Here is a 17,477-nt window from a genome sequence, read left to right as displayed (position 1 = left end):
ACAGACAGTAGGTTACTATCACCAATACTGGGTGTATTTATGGGCCACTTGTCATTGTAATTATTATTGTACATTATAACTTTGTAAATTATTGTATGTATGAATTTATTTTATTCTCACGCTACAAAAATTATTTATGTATAGTTCTATAAAAATTATTTTATAAGAAAATGAAATATATTATCAAATATTTTTATTTAGTTTAATTAGCCAATTTTTCACTCTAAATGAATGATTTAGATTAAAAATTTTTTTTTTAATCTGCAATGGATATTTTTCTACCATACGTTGTATCTTTATCAAGTTTTGAAATTTTTTGGTAAAAATGACCAAAATACCCCTATGTGGCGAAAATTTTATTTTGATTGTTTTCGATCTAAAATAGTTTATATTTTCTTAAAACTTGATATTTAACAACGATTGCTCACAAGAAAGGCAAGAAATTGATTCGTTAACCTTACGGGGTTCCGATTGGCATTTTAGACAATGAGTGTCAATCGGGACGTCGCGACGGTTGTCATGGGCCCGAGGGAGGTTCTGGGTCGTGACAGTTTATGTTGAATTCTTGATTTACATAATGCATGTGCCACCTTTTTGTTAGATTGTATCCTTCAACCATCCACAATTTACTGACAAAAACACAAAGGAGGGGATGAAGGCTCTAAAGAATTAAGAAATGAGCAATAGCTCTTTAAGGAATTAGATGAAAGTGGAAATAATTGTTGTCATAAATGATTGCCTTTTTCTTTTTGCTAGGCTACCTTAACATATTGCTTAGCGAATTTCTTTACCTTCTCACCTTCATTGATTAAGAAATTAGCATTCTTGGAATTTAAATGGTATTTCATAATTTTTCTTGTGGTTTTTGCCACAACTCACCTATACTACTTAGTTGTTATCACTTAACTCTTATAAAGTTGCTTGATATGTTCTTTGATGTAGAGCTCCAATCTCTTTCTCTTTCTTTGAAGAAAAATTTGGAAATTTACGTTAAATGCAAAAAAATAAGGTTTTGGATATATGATTACCTTTTTAGTGAAGTTTTAACTGAAAATTTAACATTGTTAACCCTTATAAAAGAAAAGGTTTTATTTAGGAAAAAAATAACCTTTAGATGTTATGTGAGAAAATGACATACCACAAGGGGTTTATATGAAGTTTACCCTTTATTTTATTATTAATTTAGTTATTTTCTGTAAACATCAGTTATCAATTCAATTATTAATTTAAACAAAACACATATTTTTATTAATATTATAATATACATAATTAAAAGTGTCAACTTTAAAACTACAGAAAGTGATTAACTTAAATGCCTTTAATAATTTAATTAAGTCATCTAAGATAGTATTTTGATTCTTATCTTTTACACCAACTTTTATTATCACTTATTGATTCTAAGTAAAATAATTATGTCACTATACTTTTAGTTGTTCAGAAAATCATGCTACTAAAAGGTTTGTTATTACATGATCTAAAGCTTGAATTTGAATATTATTAACATTCGAGACTATGATAATTTATTGAAGGATATTAAGAATGTTATATTCAGACATTCCATTAATGTTCTATTCATATACTGCATTTGCATTATATTTATTTTGAAATATAGGTATTTTTTATGTTTATGTCTAGGGCAATAACTTTTAGATAGTACAATTTTTGCGGTTATTTCCATGCTAACTTGTTAATTTGTCCTTCTCGGTTTGATTTAGACTTTATTTTTTCATTTATCATGTTTATTAAATTTTGTGTAACACCCCTAACTTTGATAAAAGCTGAGTAGGCCATACATAGCTTAGTTAAACTACCTTATGAGCTGACATAAATATTTGGATATGTGTACAATATTGAGTTTGGAACTTCTATATTTGATGTGTCTAGAGAATTATAATGGGTAATATGCAAGCATAAGTTGGAAAGTATGTGGGAATACATTAGACATGTATAAATGTTGGAGTATGAATGATTATTAAAGTATTTTGAGACTTAATTGAGAATCTATTATGTTTGATGAGTATATTTTGAAGTATAAGAAGTATGTTTGATGAATTATTGACAATGGTGAAATAGAAATCAGTTGAGGCACTTAGAAAATGAAGTTAGAGGTTGAAAATGGGTGAAAACATGGCTTTAGTATGAAATCTATCGATAAATTCATATATGTATCGATAGATTTAAATGAGAAAGGCATTCTATTCAAATTCTACCAATATATTCAAGGATTTATCGATAGATTTAAGGAAAAACATAAGAATATATCGACAAATCTATCAATACATGCATGTTAAATTGCAAATATATATATATATGTAGCATTGGGTAGTTTGCCCATTTGAAGTTAGATGGGAAACACAATTGTATTCCTCTATTTTTAAGTCTTCAAGCCCTCTATTGGTGTTCAAGCTCATTTAAAGTGTTTGGGAACTAGGAAAACAACGATTAAGGTGAGATTAAATTTCTTGCTAGCTTGAATTTCTATTTAATTGATTTATAAATGAGATTTTGTTGTTGCTTTAGCTCGATTGCATTTCCCCTTGAGTTAATGGAAATTTGAAGTTAAATTGGTCCCATTTGGCTACCAAGGTAAGAATTTAACTACCTTGAACATTATAGCCCTTAGCTTAAGAATTTGAAATACTATTAGTTAAGAGTTCAGTTAAGCTATGTTCTAGAAATTTATTTGAAAGCTAAAAAATACTAGAATGTGTGATTTGTTTAAGGGAAAGTTCAAGTTTAGATATCATTGTTGAGTTTGGAGTTTGTTGATGAGCAAATGAGCTCGGTTTAGCTCTTGGTGGAGTGTTGCTTGTCACTTTGAATAGGGCATTGATTTAAAAATTAAATTTTTGTGTGTGTGTGTGTGTGTGCTAGCATGAGCTGTTTATTTCTGAATGGTTAGCCTATAACGAATACATCTAGGCCATTGTCAGATTATGAATTTGAATTTCTAATCCGTTTTGAGCAATGACTTTATTTTTCTAAAAAGGCTCCATGTATATATATAAAAGCTAATACATGTAATTTAAAAATGGGAAACAAGCCCTTTTAAGCATTTAAACCATCAAATGGTTTTCTGTGAATTTATTTGAGTATATGTAAGCCACTTGGTGGCAAATCTGTTTGAACCTCTTTGCATCTGAGGATGTGACCTAGTCACATTATAGTGTCTGATTAGTAAGGGTCAATAAGTTACTAACTTTTGCATAACAAAGTCATGATTATTGATAATCTTGCAATATGAAAACTTGGTGAATCTGTCATGTTTGTGCATAAAGTATGTTAAACTTCATGAATAAATATTCATTTATTATATGAAAATATGATTGGAAATAATGAGATGTTGGTATCCTTGGGTTAGAAATGAAACTAGGAGCTTATTACTCTACCTTGTTAAGGACTATTGAGCTTGCCATGCTATGATAATGTAACATGCATTTTTTAGAATATAAATCTCTAAGATGGTATAGTTTGCTAAAAAGAATAAGAACTCTGACCGAGGGTTGTATTCTTGGACGATGATCTAATTTTCGTAAAGTGGCATTCTTACTTTATGATCTGTTATGTCGGTTGACTGCTTAAGCACCATACGTGATCTATTATCTCCATTGGATGCTTCAGTGCCATATGTGATTTGTTATTCTATTAGCTGGCCATTAGACGATGATATTGCTATTTTCCAAGGAAGACCCCTTTATTGTTTGTGTATAAATTAATATGTTGCTAATAAGCATGCGATATTCTGATAAATTGACTGTTGATTTGTTTCTAAAATTTAAACGATTCCTGTTTTCAAAGAGCATTTGAGGTAAGATTTATGTAGCTCCGATTATATTCGATGATTCTATTAAGCCTTCAAGAGTCGGCATTTGAGGCAGCATTAAAATAAGCTCAAGTCCATTATGAAAGTATGTGGTTTATGTTTGATAAGCTAGCCATGAATCAAAATTTGTAAATATGATTAATGTCCAAGGTACGACTTAATAAGAAACTCTAAAGGAGTAAAGTCTACATATTTGAATTAGAATTAATTTTCGGAGTTTATATATTGGATTTGTATTTGATATGCCGTAAGAATGGCATTTCGTATATTGCTCACCTGTTGGTTAGCAAGGGCAAAGTAAGTTATTGACGTTTTAAATCCTTAGTTCAGAAACATGGATAATTGATATAGCTTTTATGTCAATTTACTATTTAGTTTAACATGTTTTGTTCTACCTTCTGTTTACATTATATTTGCATTTGTAATGTGCACTTTTAAGCTTGGATGAATATTTGAACCATGTGCCTATGTCAGCATCTGATTCGCCTTAATATGGATTGCACAGGATTTATACACATATTTAGCCACTAACACCTCTTCTAAAGGAGTAGTCACAATCAAAGTTCCTCCATGTTACCATAAAACATATCTAACTTCAACACAAAGTATGGTGACACAAAGGAATACATCGATCCGGGATCAAACAAAACTAATGCTTTGATACCATAAATAAGAAATGTACCTATGACCACTATATTGGAAGTTTGAGCATCTTTCGATGTCAGAGCAAACACCTTCACTTGACCTCCAGCTACATTACCCGGTTGTGTCGATCTACCTCGAGATAATGAGGTTATACTCTTGCCTTTGTCACCTCTCACATTCCTCTCAGTCGATGCCATTCTAAGTGAGGTAGTTGTAACTTGTCTCACATATAAGTGGTCAACTTTTGCTAATTGCCTCTGCCTTGAGCAATCTCTCATCAAATGTCTAGATTGACCACATCTAAGGCATACCCAAACTATTTTGTGCCACGATCCACCATGTGTCTTCCCATAGTAATTACATAAAACACCATTTTGTTTAGGGCCCAAGTTAGATGTTTTGCTCTACTACTCTTATCTAAAAGGTAGGTTAAATGAATCACTATTCCTTAGTGGCATGCGAGTAAAAGTGGTTCCCTTACGGCTCTAATGTCATATAGATATTGGACTTTTAGTCGCACAAGAGTCCGTTTGGCTCTATTAGCATTATGTTTGAGTTCTGCGACCCCTACTTCTTTTTATTCTAGATTCCATTCTTCTGGTTTTAATCAATTTGGCCACATCCACCACTGTAGCATAAGATGCAAATCTTTGGGTGGCAAAAACTCTAAATAGCAACTCAATCAGTACCCTCACGAATCTCTTAATCCTCTTTTGCTCAGTTATGACAAAGTTAGGAGAATATAAAGATAGTTAGGTGAATCGAACATCATACTCTATCATCGTCATGTCTAGGGTTTGAACCAATGTCTCAAACTCCTGTGCCTTAACGTCTCTCACACTCCCAAGCAAGAAACGATCCAGAAAAGTTTGGACAAATTCCTCCCATGTCATTGGGGTTGACCTTAATGGTTTACTTCTCTTTAGTGATACCTTATTTTAGTCACATCTTTGGGTCTAAATCTCACCAATTCCACTGACTAATGTGTGGAGCCTCCTAATGCAGAACAATTACACTCCATATCCTCCAAAAATCTCTATGGATCTTCCTCTGCATTTGAACCAGTAAAAGATAGGGGCTTAAGCTTTATAAAATCTACCAAAGTAACCTTGATAGCCTCTCTTTGATGTTTACATTGAGGCATGTAGTTTGAATCTTGTGAACTTGAGTCAACCCATGCCTCGAATTATGTCTCACCTCTATTGCAAAACTCAGCAAATTCATTAACCAAACTTTGCAGCCCTACTACCAAATCCTCTAGAATGACACCTCTTTCTGTAAGGTAGTCATCCCCAACTCCCACATTCTTATCGCCCGTATACATGTAATTGGCTTCTGCATTTCAAGCACACCTAGCGGCTCTACTTTTGCCATGATTCGTTGATAAGGACACTCGTGGTTGTTTTGTGGGCTCGTCCAGAACAGCTTGTTCACCTTAAGCCCTAAAGGTGACTTTTGTCTTACGCAACATCCTATACCAAGAAGAAGCAATACCATGTTCAAAATCTCATAATTCATGAGCAAGACTCTACATTGATCCCAACACTCCGTTGACAGACATAGCATGACCTAGGATGCTATAGAACCTAAATGCTCTGATACCAACTTTGTTACAATCCAAACCCGAGGGTTCGTGACTGAACACCAAGTTGGTCCCAACTAAAAGTGCTAAAGGGGGTGAATAGCACTTTTTGGCTCTTACAAAATTGACTTCGAATTTCGTGCAAGTTAAGGATTAACAATGAAAAGACTGAAGCAAGATGAGAGAATAATTTAAGAATAAATGAAAACAAAAACAAAAACAGGGTAGACAATGCACCAGAATTTAGAGTGGTTCGGTCAAAAACCTACATCCACTACCTTGATTGTTTAACCAAGGATTTTCAAAATCAACTCACTAAAACTGTGGAATTCCCAAGCTTCACCAAGCTTTACAATAGCTTTTAGCAGGCTCAACCACAACCTTTTACAATGGTTTTTCTTGAGATCAACCAAAACCTAAACTAACTTTTCTAGGCTAAGTTAGAACCTATACACCCAATTAAGCAATCCAAGCTTGAATAAATTCACTTAGAGTGTCTCGCACACTCTAAATATACAAGGAGAAAAGAAATAAAGGTGTACCTATGATCACTGACTTGATCTAAGTGGTACAAAGTGAAGTGCTTAAATCTTTTGCAAAGATAAGAGTAAAATGCAGAAAGAATGCAGAGAGTTTTTGTTGGTCTTTGAGCTCTTTCTATTCTTGGAAGCCTTGGATCAGCTTTTTAGCCATTGGGAAGAGTTTTTATACTTGAAGAAACATCTCTGATAGGTGCTTGATAGATTCTGACCATTGAAAAAAGTTTGGAGTTGGTTCTAGCCGTTAATTTGTCTTCTAGCTTCAAATTCAAATTTTCAGACAAAGAGCTCTTAGTTGACTAACATACTTCTTAGTTGATAAAGTTGGTTCTGTCGTCTAATCCCAATTTCAGGTAGTAGGCTCTTAGTCGACTAACGATTCCTCTTAGTCGATTAAGTTAGTTTTATTTTTGAACTCGGCTTCTGGCAGTAAGCACTTAGTCGACTAACAATATCTCTTAGTCGATTAAGTTGGTTTGTTTCTGAACTGGCCATCTCTACTTTTTAGTTTAGTTGACTTACTCCCTCCTCATTCTTATGGGATTTGATGTTTGCTTTTTAATGATTATTTCATTATTACCATACATTTTTCAACCTGCACACTCAAGTAGCATTGTTAAATATAAATGAATGAGAATGTTTTATTATCATCAAAAACTAATGGAGCCAACAATCTCCCCCTTTTTGGTGATGACAAAACATTCCTTGATTAACAGCGTAATGTCCATTAATTCCTTTTTATTTTGCACAGAATGAGGGTTTTCTCCCCCTTAATGTGTGCTCCCCCTTAATGCATAATTTTATTCTTTAATTCAACAAGTTTTTACTACTTCTTAAAAGAATGACAAGTATATATATAAGCATTTGACAAAATATCATCAATATTGTAACTAACTGTCTGTCATCAGTTTATTGTTATCAAACCTTATCCATTTCAAAACTATCCAACAAAAATATCATGAAAGCATAATCAGCATCCATACTTGTTCACAACCAAATTTCATTCACAATTCAACAGAAATACCATGGAAGTTATCAACAAACAAAGTAATTTAAACAGCTTATCAGCATTTAATTTTCAACACAATGACTTAAACAGCAGAGCCAAATTCAAGTGTTCAACTATCACCAAAACAAAAAAAAAATAGCTTAATTCCTAAATTACTCATAAATTATTCCTACCTTCTATCTCCTCTAAAACAGCTTAATTCCTAAGTTGCCCCTAAATCATTCCTACCTTCTATCTCCCTAATCTTCCTATTTCCCTTAAGCTTTCTTTTACTCCCCCTTTTTGTTATTATCAAAAAGTGAGATCAAAGAGCTGATGAAGATTCTAAGGGAGTTGATTTATCTGTTCCATAGTGAACAGCAAGGGGTTTTGGAGAGGATGCAAGCGAAGCTCTTTGGAATGAGGATTTCGCAAGGGATGTGTTTGAGATTTGTACTAGATCCTAAGTGGAAGTTTTGGCAACAGGCTTGGTTTTATCAGTGAGCCTTGAGGATTTTCTTCTTCTGATGGTTTTTGTCTTGGTGGCCATGGTTTTTCTGCCTTTACCAGTCGGTTGGGATTTGGCTTTGGTGGATGTAGCTACTTGTTCTTGCTCTTTATTAGCAAGTTCACTTTTTTTGGTAGTGTGAACCGATTCAGGGGACTTTCTTGCTGATGCTGATGTTTGAGCTTTGGCTTTTACTACTTCTTTCTCTGCTTGTTCTTCTTTGACCATTTGATGAAAAATATCCATGATTGACACTTCCTCAAAGTTAGGAGGAGAAGGCTGTTCTGGTTGAGATTCCTCAAGTGGAGGGTTGTCATCAAAAAATCCAAGCATTTCAATGCCTTCATTGGATTCTTTTTCATTTTGGAGCTTTTGAGAGGGGGATTTCCTTGGTTGATTAGATTGACCTTAAGCTTGAATGACAAGATCTTCAGCAGCTTGTTCAGCTTGTGTTGGACTTCCAATTGCAGAAATGTCTTCAGCTGCAGGGTCAGTAGCAAACTTTCTTTTTTACTTTATCATATTTTCTAGTTCTTTTAATTTCTCTTTAATTTGTTGCATCTTTGCTGACTGATCAGTGAGTTTTCCATCGATCCTCATCAGTAAGTTTAAAATCTTATCGTTAAAGATTTGGGAGGGGACTATCTCTATTTGAGCAAGAATTGCAAACGCCTTGGGGGTTTTAACAAATTTTTCACCTTCAAGTTTTTACCCCATCTTTGGCAGACTTTTAAGCTAAATTGCTTGGTCCTTGCCTTTTACTTGATCATTCTCATACCTTGAGCTCCATATCCCCTTTTTCTTTACCACTGAGGTGATTATATTCCCATAAGGCATATTTACTTTATCAATTTTACAAGCTCCTCTCATCCTCTCAATCATGAATCGACCCAAGTTGAGTGGTGCAGCATTGAAGGCATACTCCATTAGCCACATGTCCTGAAAACTTACATGGCTGAAACTGCCACTTCTCCCATGAATATTTGCAGTAATAAAGTAATGTAGGATTCTAATGTGAGGGCTTTTCATAAGACTGGCATAACTTTTGGAGGAATATCTTTTTCTCTTTACTGTGATTATCTCCCACAAAGATAAGGGATCATAGTTCTCAGGAATTTCATAATCACCCTCTTCATATTCAATCTACAGTAGACTTCCCAAATCTGCAGTAGTCACCACAAACTATTTTTCATTTAAGAAGACATTTAGACCATCATTACTAAAATCCTCAAGTTCACTCTCTTCTTTATCTTTTTAAACCTATCCTCATGAACTTTGTTTCTAAACTTTGAGGACGAAAGATTACCTCTCTTGGAGAGTTATTCATTTTCTTTCTTTTTCTCTGCTTTTTATTCCTTCTCTTTCTGTTTTTTCCCAGTTTTCACAATTGCAAAGGCGACTCAACTTTCTTCTTCTTTTTCTGAATTTTTGTTAGTGGACTCTTTTCCATTGGCCATTTACTCTTCTTCTTTTCTAGGATGTCTTTAGGCAGAGACGATTTTGCCATTTGGTTTTAAGTAGTTTTTGGCTTAGGGTTTCGTAAGTTTGGGAAGGAGGAATTTCAATTTTAAGAGGGTCAGTTTCTGATGAGAGTAAATGAAGAAAGAATGAGTTAAAAGAGATTAAACTTTCTCAAAAACCGTCAATCTCCCCCTCTTTAAATATGGTTGGTACCCCTTTTTCAAAATTCAAAAATTTGCTTCTCATTTTAATATTTCAGTTAAGCGATTTTTCTTTCCTTTTTCTTCACCCAGTAGCCTATCTCTGTTTCTTTTTATTATTTTATTCATTATATCTTGGTTCCTTAACTAACTAAGTCCTTTCTCTTTCTAACTGAGTCTTATTATTTAAAGAGACAGAATACTCTTAGCTGATTAAGCGATTCTCTTAATCAACTAAGTGCCTATTATCTTGTGAATAGAAAGCTCAAAAATTTTCTTATAGCTCCTGCACATTAACCATCCCTAAATTTCTTCTAATTTCACAAAATCTTTCCTCATTTAGGGGCTTGGTGAATATATCAGCTAATTGTTGTAATGTGTTAACGAATTCAATCTTAATGTCTCTTTTCCTCACATGGGCTCTAACAAAGTGATGCCTAATCTCAATATGTTTGGTCTTAGAGTGCTGGACAGGATTCTTTGAGATGTTTATGGCACTTGCATTATCACAAAATATTGGTACATTATGCAAGATTATTCCAAAGTCTTTTAATTGTTGTTTAATCCACAAAATTTGAGCACAACAACTACTTAAAGAAATATATTCAACTTTAGTTATGTAGAGTGCAACTGAGTTTTATTTTTTACTCGACTAGGACACGAGCATATCTCCTAGAAACTGACATGTTCCACTATTGCTCTTTCTATCTATTTTGCTTCAAGCAAAGTCTGCATCTGAATATCCAATAAGATTGAAGGATGTTCCTCTAGGATACCACAATCCTAAATTTTGTGTGTTTATAAGGTACCTAAAGATTCTTTTTACAGCAGTCAAGTGTGACTCTTTAGGTTGTGATTGAAACCGTATACACAAACATACACTAAATTGAATATCAGGCCTACTAGCAGTTAAGTATAGCAAGGATCCAATCATACCTCTATAAAGCTTTTGATCAACGTTCTTCCCTTTTTCATCTTTATCAAGCTTGGTAAAGAGACTCATTGGAGTGCTTATTGACTTTAGCTTCAGTATATCAAACCTTTTCAGCATGTCTTGAATGTATCTTTCTTGGTTTAAAAAGATGCCATCCTTGCATTGCTTGATTTGGAGGCCAAGAAAGAATTTCAATTTGCCCATCATGCTCATTTCAAATTCACCCTGCATTTCCTTAGCAATGTTCTAGCACAAATTCTCATTAGTAGCACCAAATATAATATCATTCACATAAATTTGAACAACAATTAAATCATTCATGCATTTCTTAATAAATAATGTTGTGTCAATCCTTCCTCTACTCTATCTTTTCTCAACTAAAAACCTAGAGAGTCTCTCATACCAAGCTCTTAGAGCTTGTTTTAATCCATACAAGGCCTTCTGAAGTTTGAAGACATAATCTGGTTTTTCAAAGTCCTCAAATCCGGGGGTTGTTCAACATAGACTTCTTCCTGAATGAAGCCATTTAAAAATGCACTTTTTACATCCATTTGGAATAATTTGAAGTTCATGAAACATGCAAATGCAAGCAATAATCTAATGGCTTTTATCTTAGGAATAGGTGCAAATGTTTCATCATAGTCAATGCCTTCCTCTTAATTATACCCTTGAGCCACTAGCCTAACTTTATTCCTAATAACATTTCCTTGCTCATCTACCTTATTTCTAAACACCCATTTTGTGCCTACAATGGGATGATTTAATGGCCTAGAAACTAGTGTCCATACTTGGTTTCTCTCAAATTTTCAAGCTATTCTTGCATGGCCAAAATTCAGCTTTCTACTTTTTTTACCTTCTCAAAGCTTTTAAGCTCAATTTGTGAGATGAAAGTTGTGAATTCACATGTTTCTCTAGTTCCTCTCCTAGTTCTAACTCCTTGAGAAAGATCACCTATGATTTGTTCTTGTGGATGATCCGTGATATACCTCCAGCTCTTTGAAAGATCATTATGTAGATTTTCAGTCCTTTGCAAGGTTTCTAAGGGTGAAGGTTCTATTTCTCTTCTTGGGAAATTTTCTTCACTGTTTTTCTTGTTATCTAGGATCATTTCTTCCATTTGTCTTTTAAGGTCAGCCGTATCATCTTCATCAGCAGGAATTTCCTTTGCAAGGCATTGGATTCATCAAAAACTACATCGATAGACTCCTCAATGATTAAAGATCTTTTGTTAAAGACTCCATAAGCTTTTAAGTTCAATGCATATCCTAGAAATATAGCCTCATCACTCTTAGCATCAAACTTTCCTAGAGGATGTTTTCCATTGTTTAACACAAAGCATTTACAGCCAAAGCTTCTAAGGTGAGAGATGTTTGGTTTTCTACCTTTGTATAGTTCATATGGGGTTTTTGATATCATGGCCCTTATTAAGACTTTATTGAGGATGTAAGCTGCTATGTTGACAGCTTCTGCCCAAAAGTACTTTGGTATATTGGTTTCACAAAGCATGGTTCAGGCCATTTCTTTCAAGATTCAATTTTTTCTTTCTACAACCCCATTTTGTTGAGGTGTTCTAGGTGTTGAGAAATTATGATCCAATCCTTTTTCATTACAATAGTCTCCCTTAAATTTACCTCCATGATCACTTCTAATGCTAACTATGAAAAATCCTTTTTCATTTTCAGCTTTCCTATAATGATTGATAAAAGCAGGTAGAGCATCATTCTTATAAGTAAGAAAGCAGACCCAAGTATATCTAAAGTAGTCATCAACTATCACAAATCCATATGATTTGCTTTCTAGGCTAGTTGTGCTATTTGGTCCAAATAAATCAATGTGCAATAGTTCAAGAGGTGTAGAGGTGGAGACAACCTTCTTGGTTTTGAAAGATGTTCTAATTTGTTTACCTAGTTGGCATGCATCACAAATTTGATCATTCTCCAATTTAAGCTTAGGCAATCCTATAACTAGAATTTTTTTTCTTAGCAATTTTGAGATGGTATGCATGCTCACATGTCCAAATCTCCTATGCCATAGTTAGCCATCATTTTCAACGTTTTCCATAAGACATGTTTCACAATTAATCTCAAGGTCTTCAAGAAATATAACATACACATTCTTAATTCTTTTTCTTATGAATGAAACTTTGTTAGTACTTATATCTATCACTTCACATTTATTTGAGCTGAAGCATACCTTAAAACCTTTATCACACAATTGGCTTATACTTAATCAATTGTGTTTCAATCCTTTAACCAACAACACATGACTAATTTGAGTTTGAGAGTTCTTACCAACCGTTCCTGTGCCATGAATTCTACCTTTCGAATCATCACCAAAGGATACGATACCTCCTTTTTTCTTGTCAAGTTGAGCAAATAGCATTTCGTTTCTAGTCATGTGCCTTGAGCAGCCACTGTCCATATACCAAGGCTGTTTCTCCTTTAGTTGAGCTCTTGAACATGTGTCTTTTAGCTTTAGCTCAACCTGCAAAACAAATTTTCAGTTTTTCTTAATAGATACTGAAACCTTGATGGGTCCTTGAAGGTTAGCTGCAATATAGGATCCTTTTGAACCCCAAATCTTTCTTGTTTTCTGCATGCTTCCTTTTTTATAGTAATTATACTATAAATGATCAATTCTATCACAAATATAACATCTAGATGATACCTTCTCAGAATTTTTCTTGGAGTATGTATTTCTTCTTGAAGTTTTTTTTCTCATATTCTTAAAAGTAGCATTTTCTTCAATTATTTTTTGTAAAGCTTCAGTTTTATTTTCCATTTCCAATTTTAGAATTTCATAATCTGTTTTTGAATGTTCTAGTTCTTTTTGAAGAATGTTTCTTTATTCAAAAATAGAATTAAAGTCATGTCTAATCTTTTCTAAATATGTCTCAAGAGATGTAGTTTTTTTCTTTAAAAACTTGTATTTTGAAGCAAATTTTTTAAATTCATCATAAAGACATTCATACTCTTCTTGAAGTTCATCAATAGAGATATCACAAGGAGTTGAAGATACCTCGGATTCATCATCCCTTGCCATCAGAGATAAATTTGCTCTTTCTTCAACTTTTTCTTTTTCAACATCAGAACTTGAAATATCACTATCTAACCAAGTTACAACCACCATTGCCTTCTTTAATTTTTTGCTTTTCTTTGGCATTTTTTCCTTCAGCAAGGGGCATTCTGACTTGAAGTGTCTCAGCTTCTTGCATTCCAAGCATATAAGCTCTTCTTTCTAATTGGACTCATTTTTATTTTAGTTCTCCATGAAGAGCCTTGATCTCTTTTACACCTTCTCTTAGCCAATCTCCGGTCTCTTTGGCTCATAAGCTTTCTGAACCTTCTTGCAACCATAGCCAATTCCTCATCATCATCACAAGATAGACTATCCAATTCTTCTTCAAGGATGTTTGCTTTTAAGGCAATGCTTTTCATCTTTTCTTTAGCTTCTCTCTTGTCTTCTTCTTCCTCTTCCTTAAGTTCCAACTCGTGAGTAAGAAGAGGCCCACAAATTTCATCAAGAGTTATGATATTTAAGTCCTTGGCTTCACAAATGGCAATCACCTTTGGCTTTTGATTTTTAGGCAGACTTCTAAGAAGTCTTTTGACAATTTCATGTTCGAGAATTGGTTTGCCTAGTTGATTGAGTTTATTTGTGATGTTTGTGAACCTATCTAGCATGTTGGTGATATCTTCACCAAGTTTCATCTTCAACATCTCTTAGTTGTGGGTTAAGAGAGCTATTTTGGACTCCTTAACTTGTGAAGTCCTTTCATGAATAATCTTAAGTTTGTCCCACACTTGTTTAGCTGTGGTACAACTCGACACTTTGTTGAATTCAGTGGGAGTTAAAGCACAATGCAGTGTATTGATTGCATTAAAATTTGTTTGGACTCTTTTGGTTTTAGCTTCGGTCCATTCAGACCTTAGCTTAGGAATCATCTCGTTGGTCACTACGTTTAAAGTTGAGGGAATGAAAGGTCCATTAATAATGACATCCCATATCTCATAGTCTATTGCCCTTATATATATTGACATTCTAGTACTCCAATAGGGGTAATTTGAGCCATCAAACAGAGGTGGTCTATTTGTTGATTGTCCCTCAGCAACTACTGATTTTTGAAGAGCCATTAGGATCTCCCTTAGGATGTTAAGCCTTCATAAAGAGGGATAGGCTCTGATACCACTTATTGGTCCCAAGTAAATGTGCTAATGGGGGTGAATAGCACTTTTTAGCTTTTACGAAATTGACTTCTAATTTCATGCAAGTTAAGGATTAACAATGAGAAGACTAAAGCAAGATAAAAGAATAATTTAAGAAGAAATGAAAACAAAAACAAAAACAGGGCAGACAATGCATTAGAATTTAGAGTGGTTCAGTCAAAAACCTACATCCACTACCTTGATTGTTCAACCAAGGATTTTTGAAGTCAACTCACTAAAACTGTGGAATTCCCAAACTCCCACCAAGCTTTACAATGGCTTTTAGCAGGCTTAGCCACAACCTTTTACAATGGTTTTCCTCTGGGATCAACCAAAACCCAAACTAACTTTTCTAGGCTAAGTTATAACCTATACACCCAAACAAGCAATCCAAGCTTGAATAAATTCACTTACAGTGTCTCGCACACTCTAAGTATACAAGGAGAAGAGAAATAAAGGTGTACCCCCTGATCACTGACTTGATCTAAGTGGTACAAAGTGAAGTGCTTGAATCTTTTACAATGATAGGAGTGAAATGCAGAAAGAATGCAGAGAGTTTTTGCTGGTCTTTGAGCTCTTTTTGTTCTTGAAAGCCTTGAATCAGTTTCTTAGCCATTAGGAAGGGTTTTTATACTCGAAGAAACATCTCTGATGGATGCTTGACAAATTCTGACTGTTGGAAATAGTTGGAGTTGGTTCTAGCTGTTAATCTGTCTTCTAGTTTCAAATTCAAATTTTCAGACAGAAAGCTCTTAGTCGACTAACATACTTCTTAGTCGATTAAATTGGTTCTATCTTCTGATCCCAGTTTCAGGCAGTAGGCTCTTAGTCGACTAACGATTCCTCTTAGTCGATTAAATTGGTTTTCTTTCTAAACTCAGCTTCTGGTAGTAAGCACTTAGTCGACTAACAATATCTCTTAGTCAATTAAGTTGGTTCTGTTTCTAAACTAGCCATCTTTACTTTTAAGTTTAGTTGACTTACTCCCTCCTCATTCTTATGGGATTTGATGTTTGCTTTTTAATGATTATTTCATTATTACCATACATTTTTCAACTTGCACACTCAAGTAGCATTATTAGACATAAATAAATGGGAATGTTTTATTATCATCAAAAACTAATGAAGTCAACACACGAGTCTGAAAAGTGAAGCCTAGGGGACTCGAGCAAGCTTCAAAATTTCATATTAAAATCATTTCATACATCATTAGCCAAGGGATTGCACATCATAGACAATCATGAACATAAATTAAATCAAAATATATATAAAATTATCCCTGTCACATTGTTTGTACATAAGTTTTAACACAATATTCATAAAGCCGTACATTAGCCTACACACATAACAAGCTAAATCAAACTCTAAAAATGGAAGCTCATGACAGACTCAGCAGAATGGACATGTCAGGATGTGGACCTATCATATGCCAAAATTGGTCTATCAATGGACGACCTTTGCCATGCAGTTCTATGGTCTATTTATTTGCATATGATACAATGAATAAATGAGTCATCTAATACTCAATGAAAGGTGCAGATAAATCAAATATAAATATATATAATTGACAATACATATATTGCATTCTCAGTGCAACCAAAAGTTCTAACAAACATCTCCAATGGTAAGGGCATATCATTCATCCTTAGGAGTCTACACAAGTAGTATATCACTAGGCTTATCCTCAAAGCCATTTAATGTTATTTTCCATTGGCACACTCTAGTTGCCAAAGTATCATATTAATTTCAAACCCCTCCCTTTGCCTATCCAAGGCTATATCATAACAACGATAATTTATATCACAATCGTAGAGTGGTCCTCCCCTAGACATCATCAAATCACACACAATGGCCAATCAACAAAGTCAAATCATGCTCAGTGCTAAATCATTGGCAGAAAGTCAAATCACACGCGTGCCGAAGCAATGGGTGGAGAATCAAAGTTATCATCTGGAGTAATCTCCCAACGGATGGCATCATAAACATAATCATCACCCAGAGTAATATCAACAGATGGCATCATAAACATAATCATCATCTAGAGTAGTCTTAACGGATGGCATCATAACTCTACAGGCAGGAATCACAAGCGAGATTTATACCACAGCCCCTACTTACCACCATCCTTGTAGGCATACACAATGACAAGGTGTAAGACTCCACTCAACCTCAATCAAATCAACATCCGAAATTTTCATTATCGGATGAAATATAAATCCATAAGTGAAGCCATCATGCTTTCAATATCACATATATCCACATTTATATCATAAACCACATTTATCGAGCTTTAATCATTTACAAGCCCAATATAAATCTAAGTGCCCTTAAATCTCTAAGGCATCAAATGATCGTAATCCTCCATGAGGTTCAATGTTTGAAGTAAACTACTTCTAGACGTCCATCATATTTACTAAACCTCCAAGTCTAGGCTCAAACAATTGCCACTAAGGCCACAGCACACAACACGTATAATCACATATATAATTTGTTCTCTAGCCTAAGCACATTCATCTAAGCAATTATATTCAATACAAATTATTCTAGTCCCACAGCAATGCATTAACAATGCAATAAGCAACACATGCTTTC

At 34.1% G+C, this 17,477-nt stretch overlaps 1 protein-coding gene and 1 long non-coding RNA gene across 4 annotated transcripts in view; both read right to left on the bottom strand.

Moving 5' to 3' along the window:
- The window catches only part of LOC18612754, a 22,530-nt gene extending 10,240 nt beyond the window's left edge, over window positions 1–12,290 (bottom strand). For all 3 annotated transcript variants that reach the window (XR_001926217.1, XR_001926215.1, XR_001926216.1), the window contains exon 1: window positions 10,683–12,290. This is a non-coding gene — a long non-coding RNA (uncharacterized LOC18612754). The remainder of the gene's footprint in view (window positions 1–10,682) is intronic.
- Window positions 12,898–13,850, bottom strand: LOC18612753. The gene is made up of 2 exons (XM_018114037.1): window positions 13,699–13,850; window positions 12,898–13,164 (listed from the first exon to the last, which is right to left on the bottom strand). Exons 1-2 carry the CDS (start codon window positions 13,840–13,842, stop codon window positions 12,910–12,912), a joined length of 399 nt encoding a protein of 132 aa, XP_017969526.1. The 5' UTR covers window positions 13,843–13,850; the 3' UTR covers window positions 12,898–12,909.

This window comes from Theobroma cacao, chromosome 1 (genome assembly GCF_000208745.1).
Source record: "Theobroma cacao cultivar B97-61/B2 chromosome 1, Criollo_cocoa_genome_V2, whole genome shotgun sequence".
NCBI lineage: Eukaryota > Viridiplantae > Streptophyta > Magnoliopsida > Malvales > Malvaceae > Theobroma > Theobroma cacao.
The sequence above is the reverse complement of the archived record's forward strand: the minus strand, read 5'-3'. Positions and strand labels throughout refer to the sequence as shown.

Bases quoted from the DNA above. Each gene is read 5' to 3' on its own strand.
- LOC18612753 (XM_018114037.1), bottom strand. From the start codon at position 13,842: ATGCCAAAGAAAAGCAAAAAATTAAAGAAGGCAATGGTGGTTGTAACT. The intron at 13,165-13,698 runs GTATCTTCAACT...TTTGTTTTGCAG, and splicing joins CAAGGGATGATGAATCCGAG to GTTGAGCTAAAGCTAAAAGA.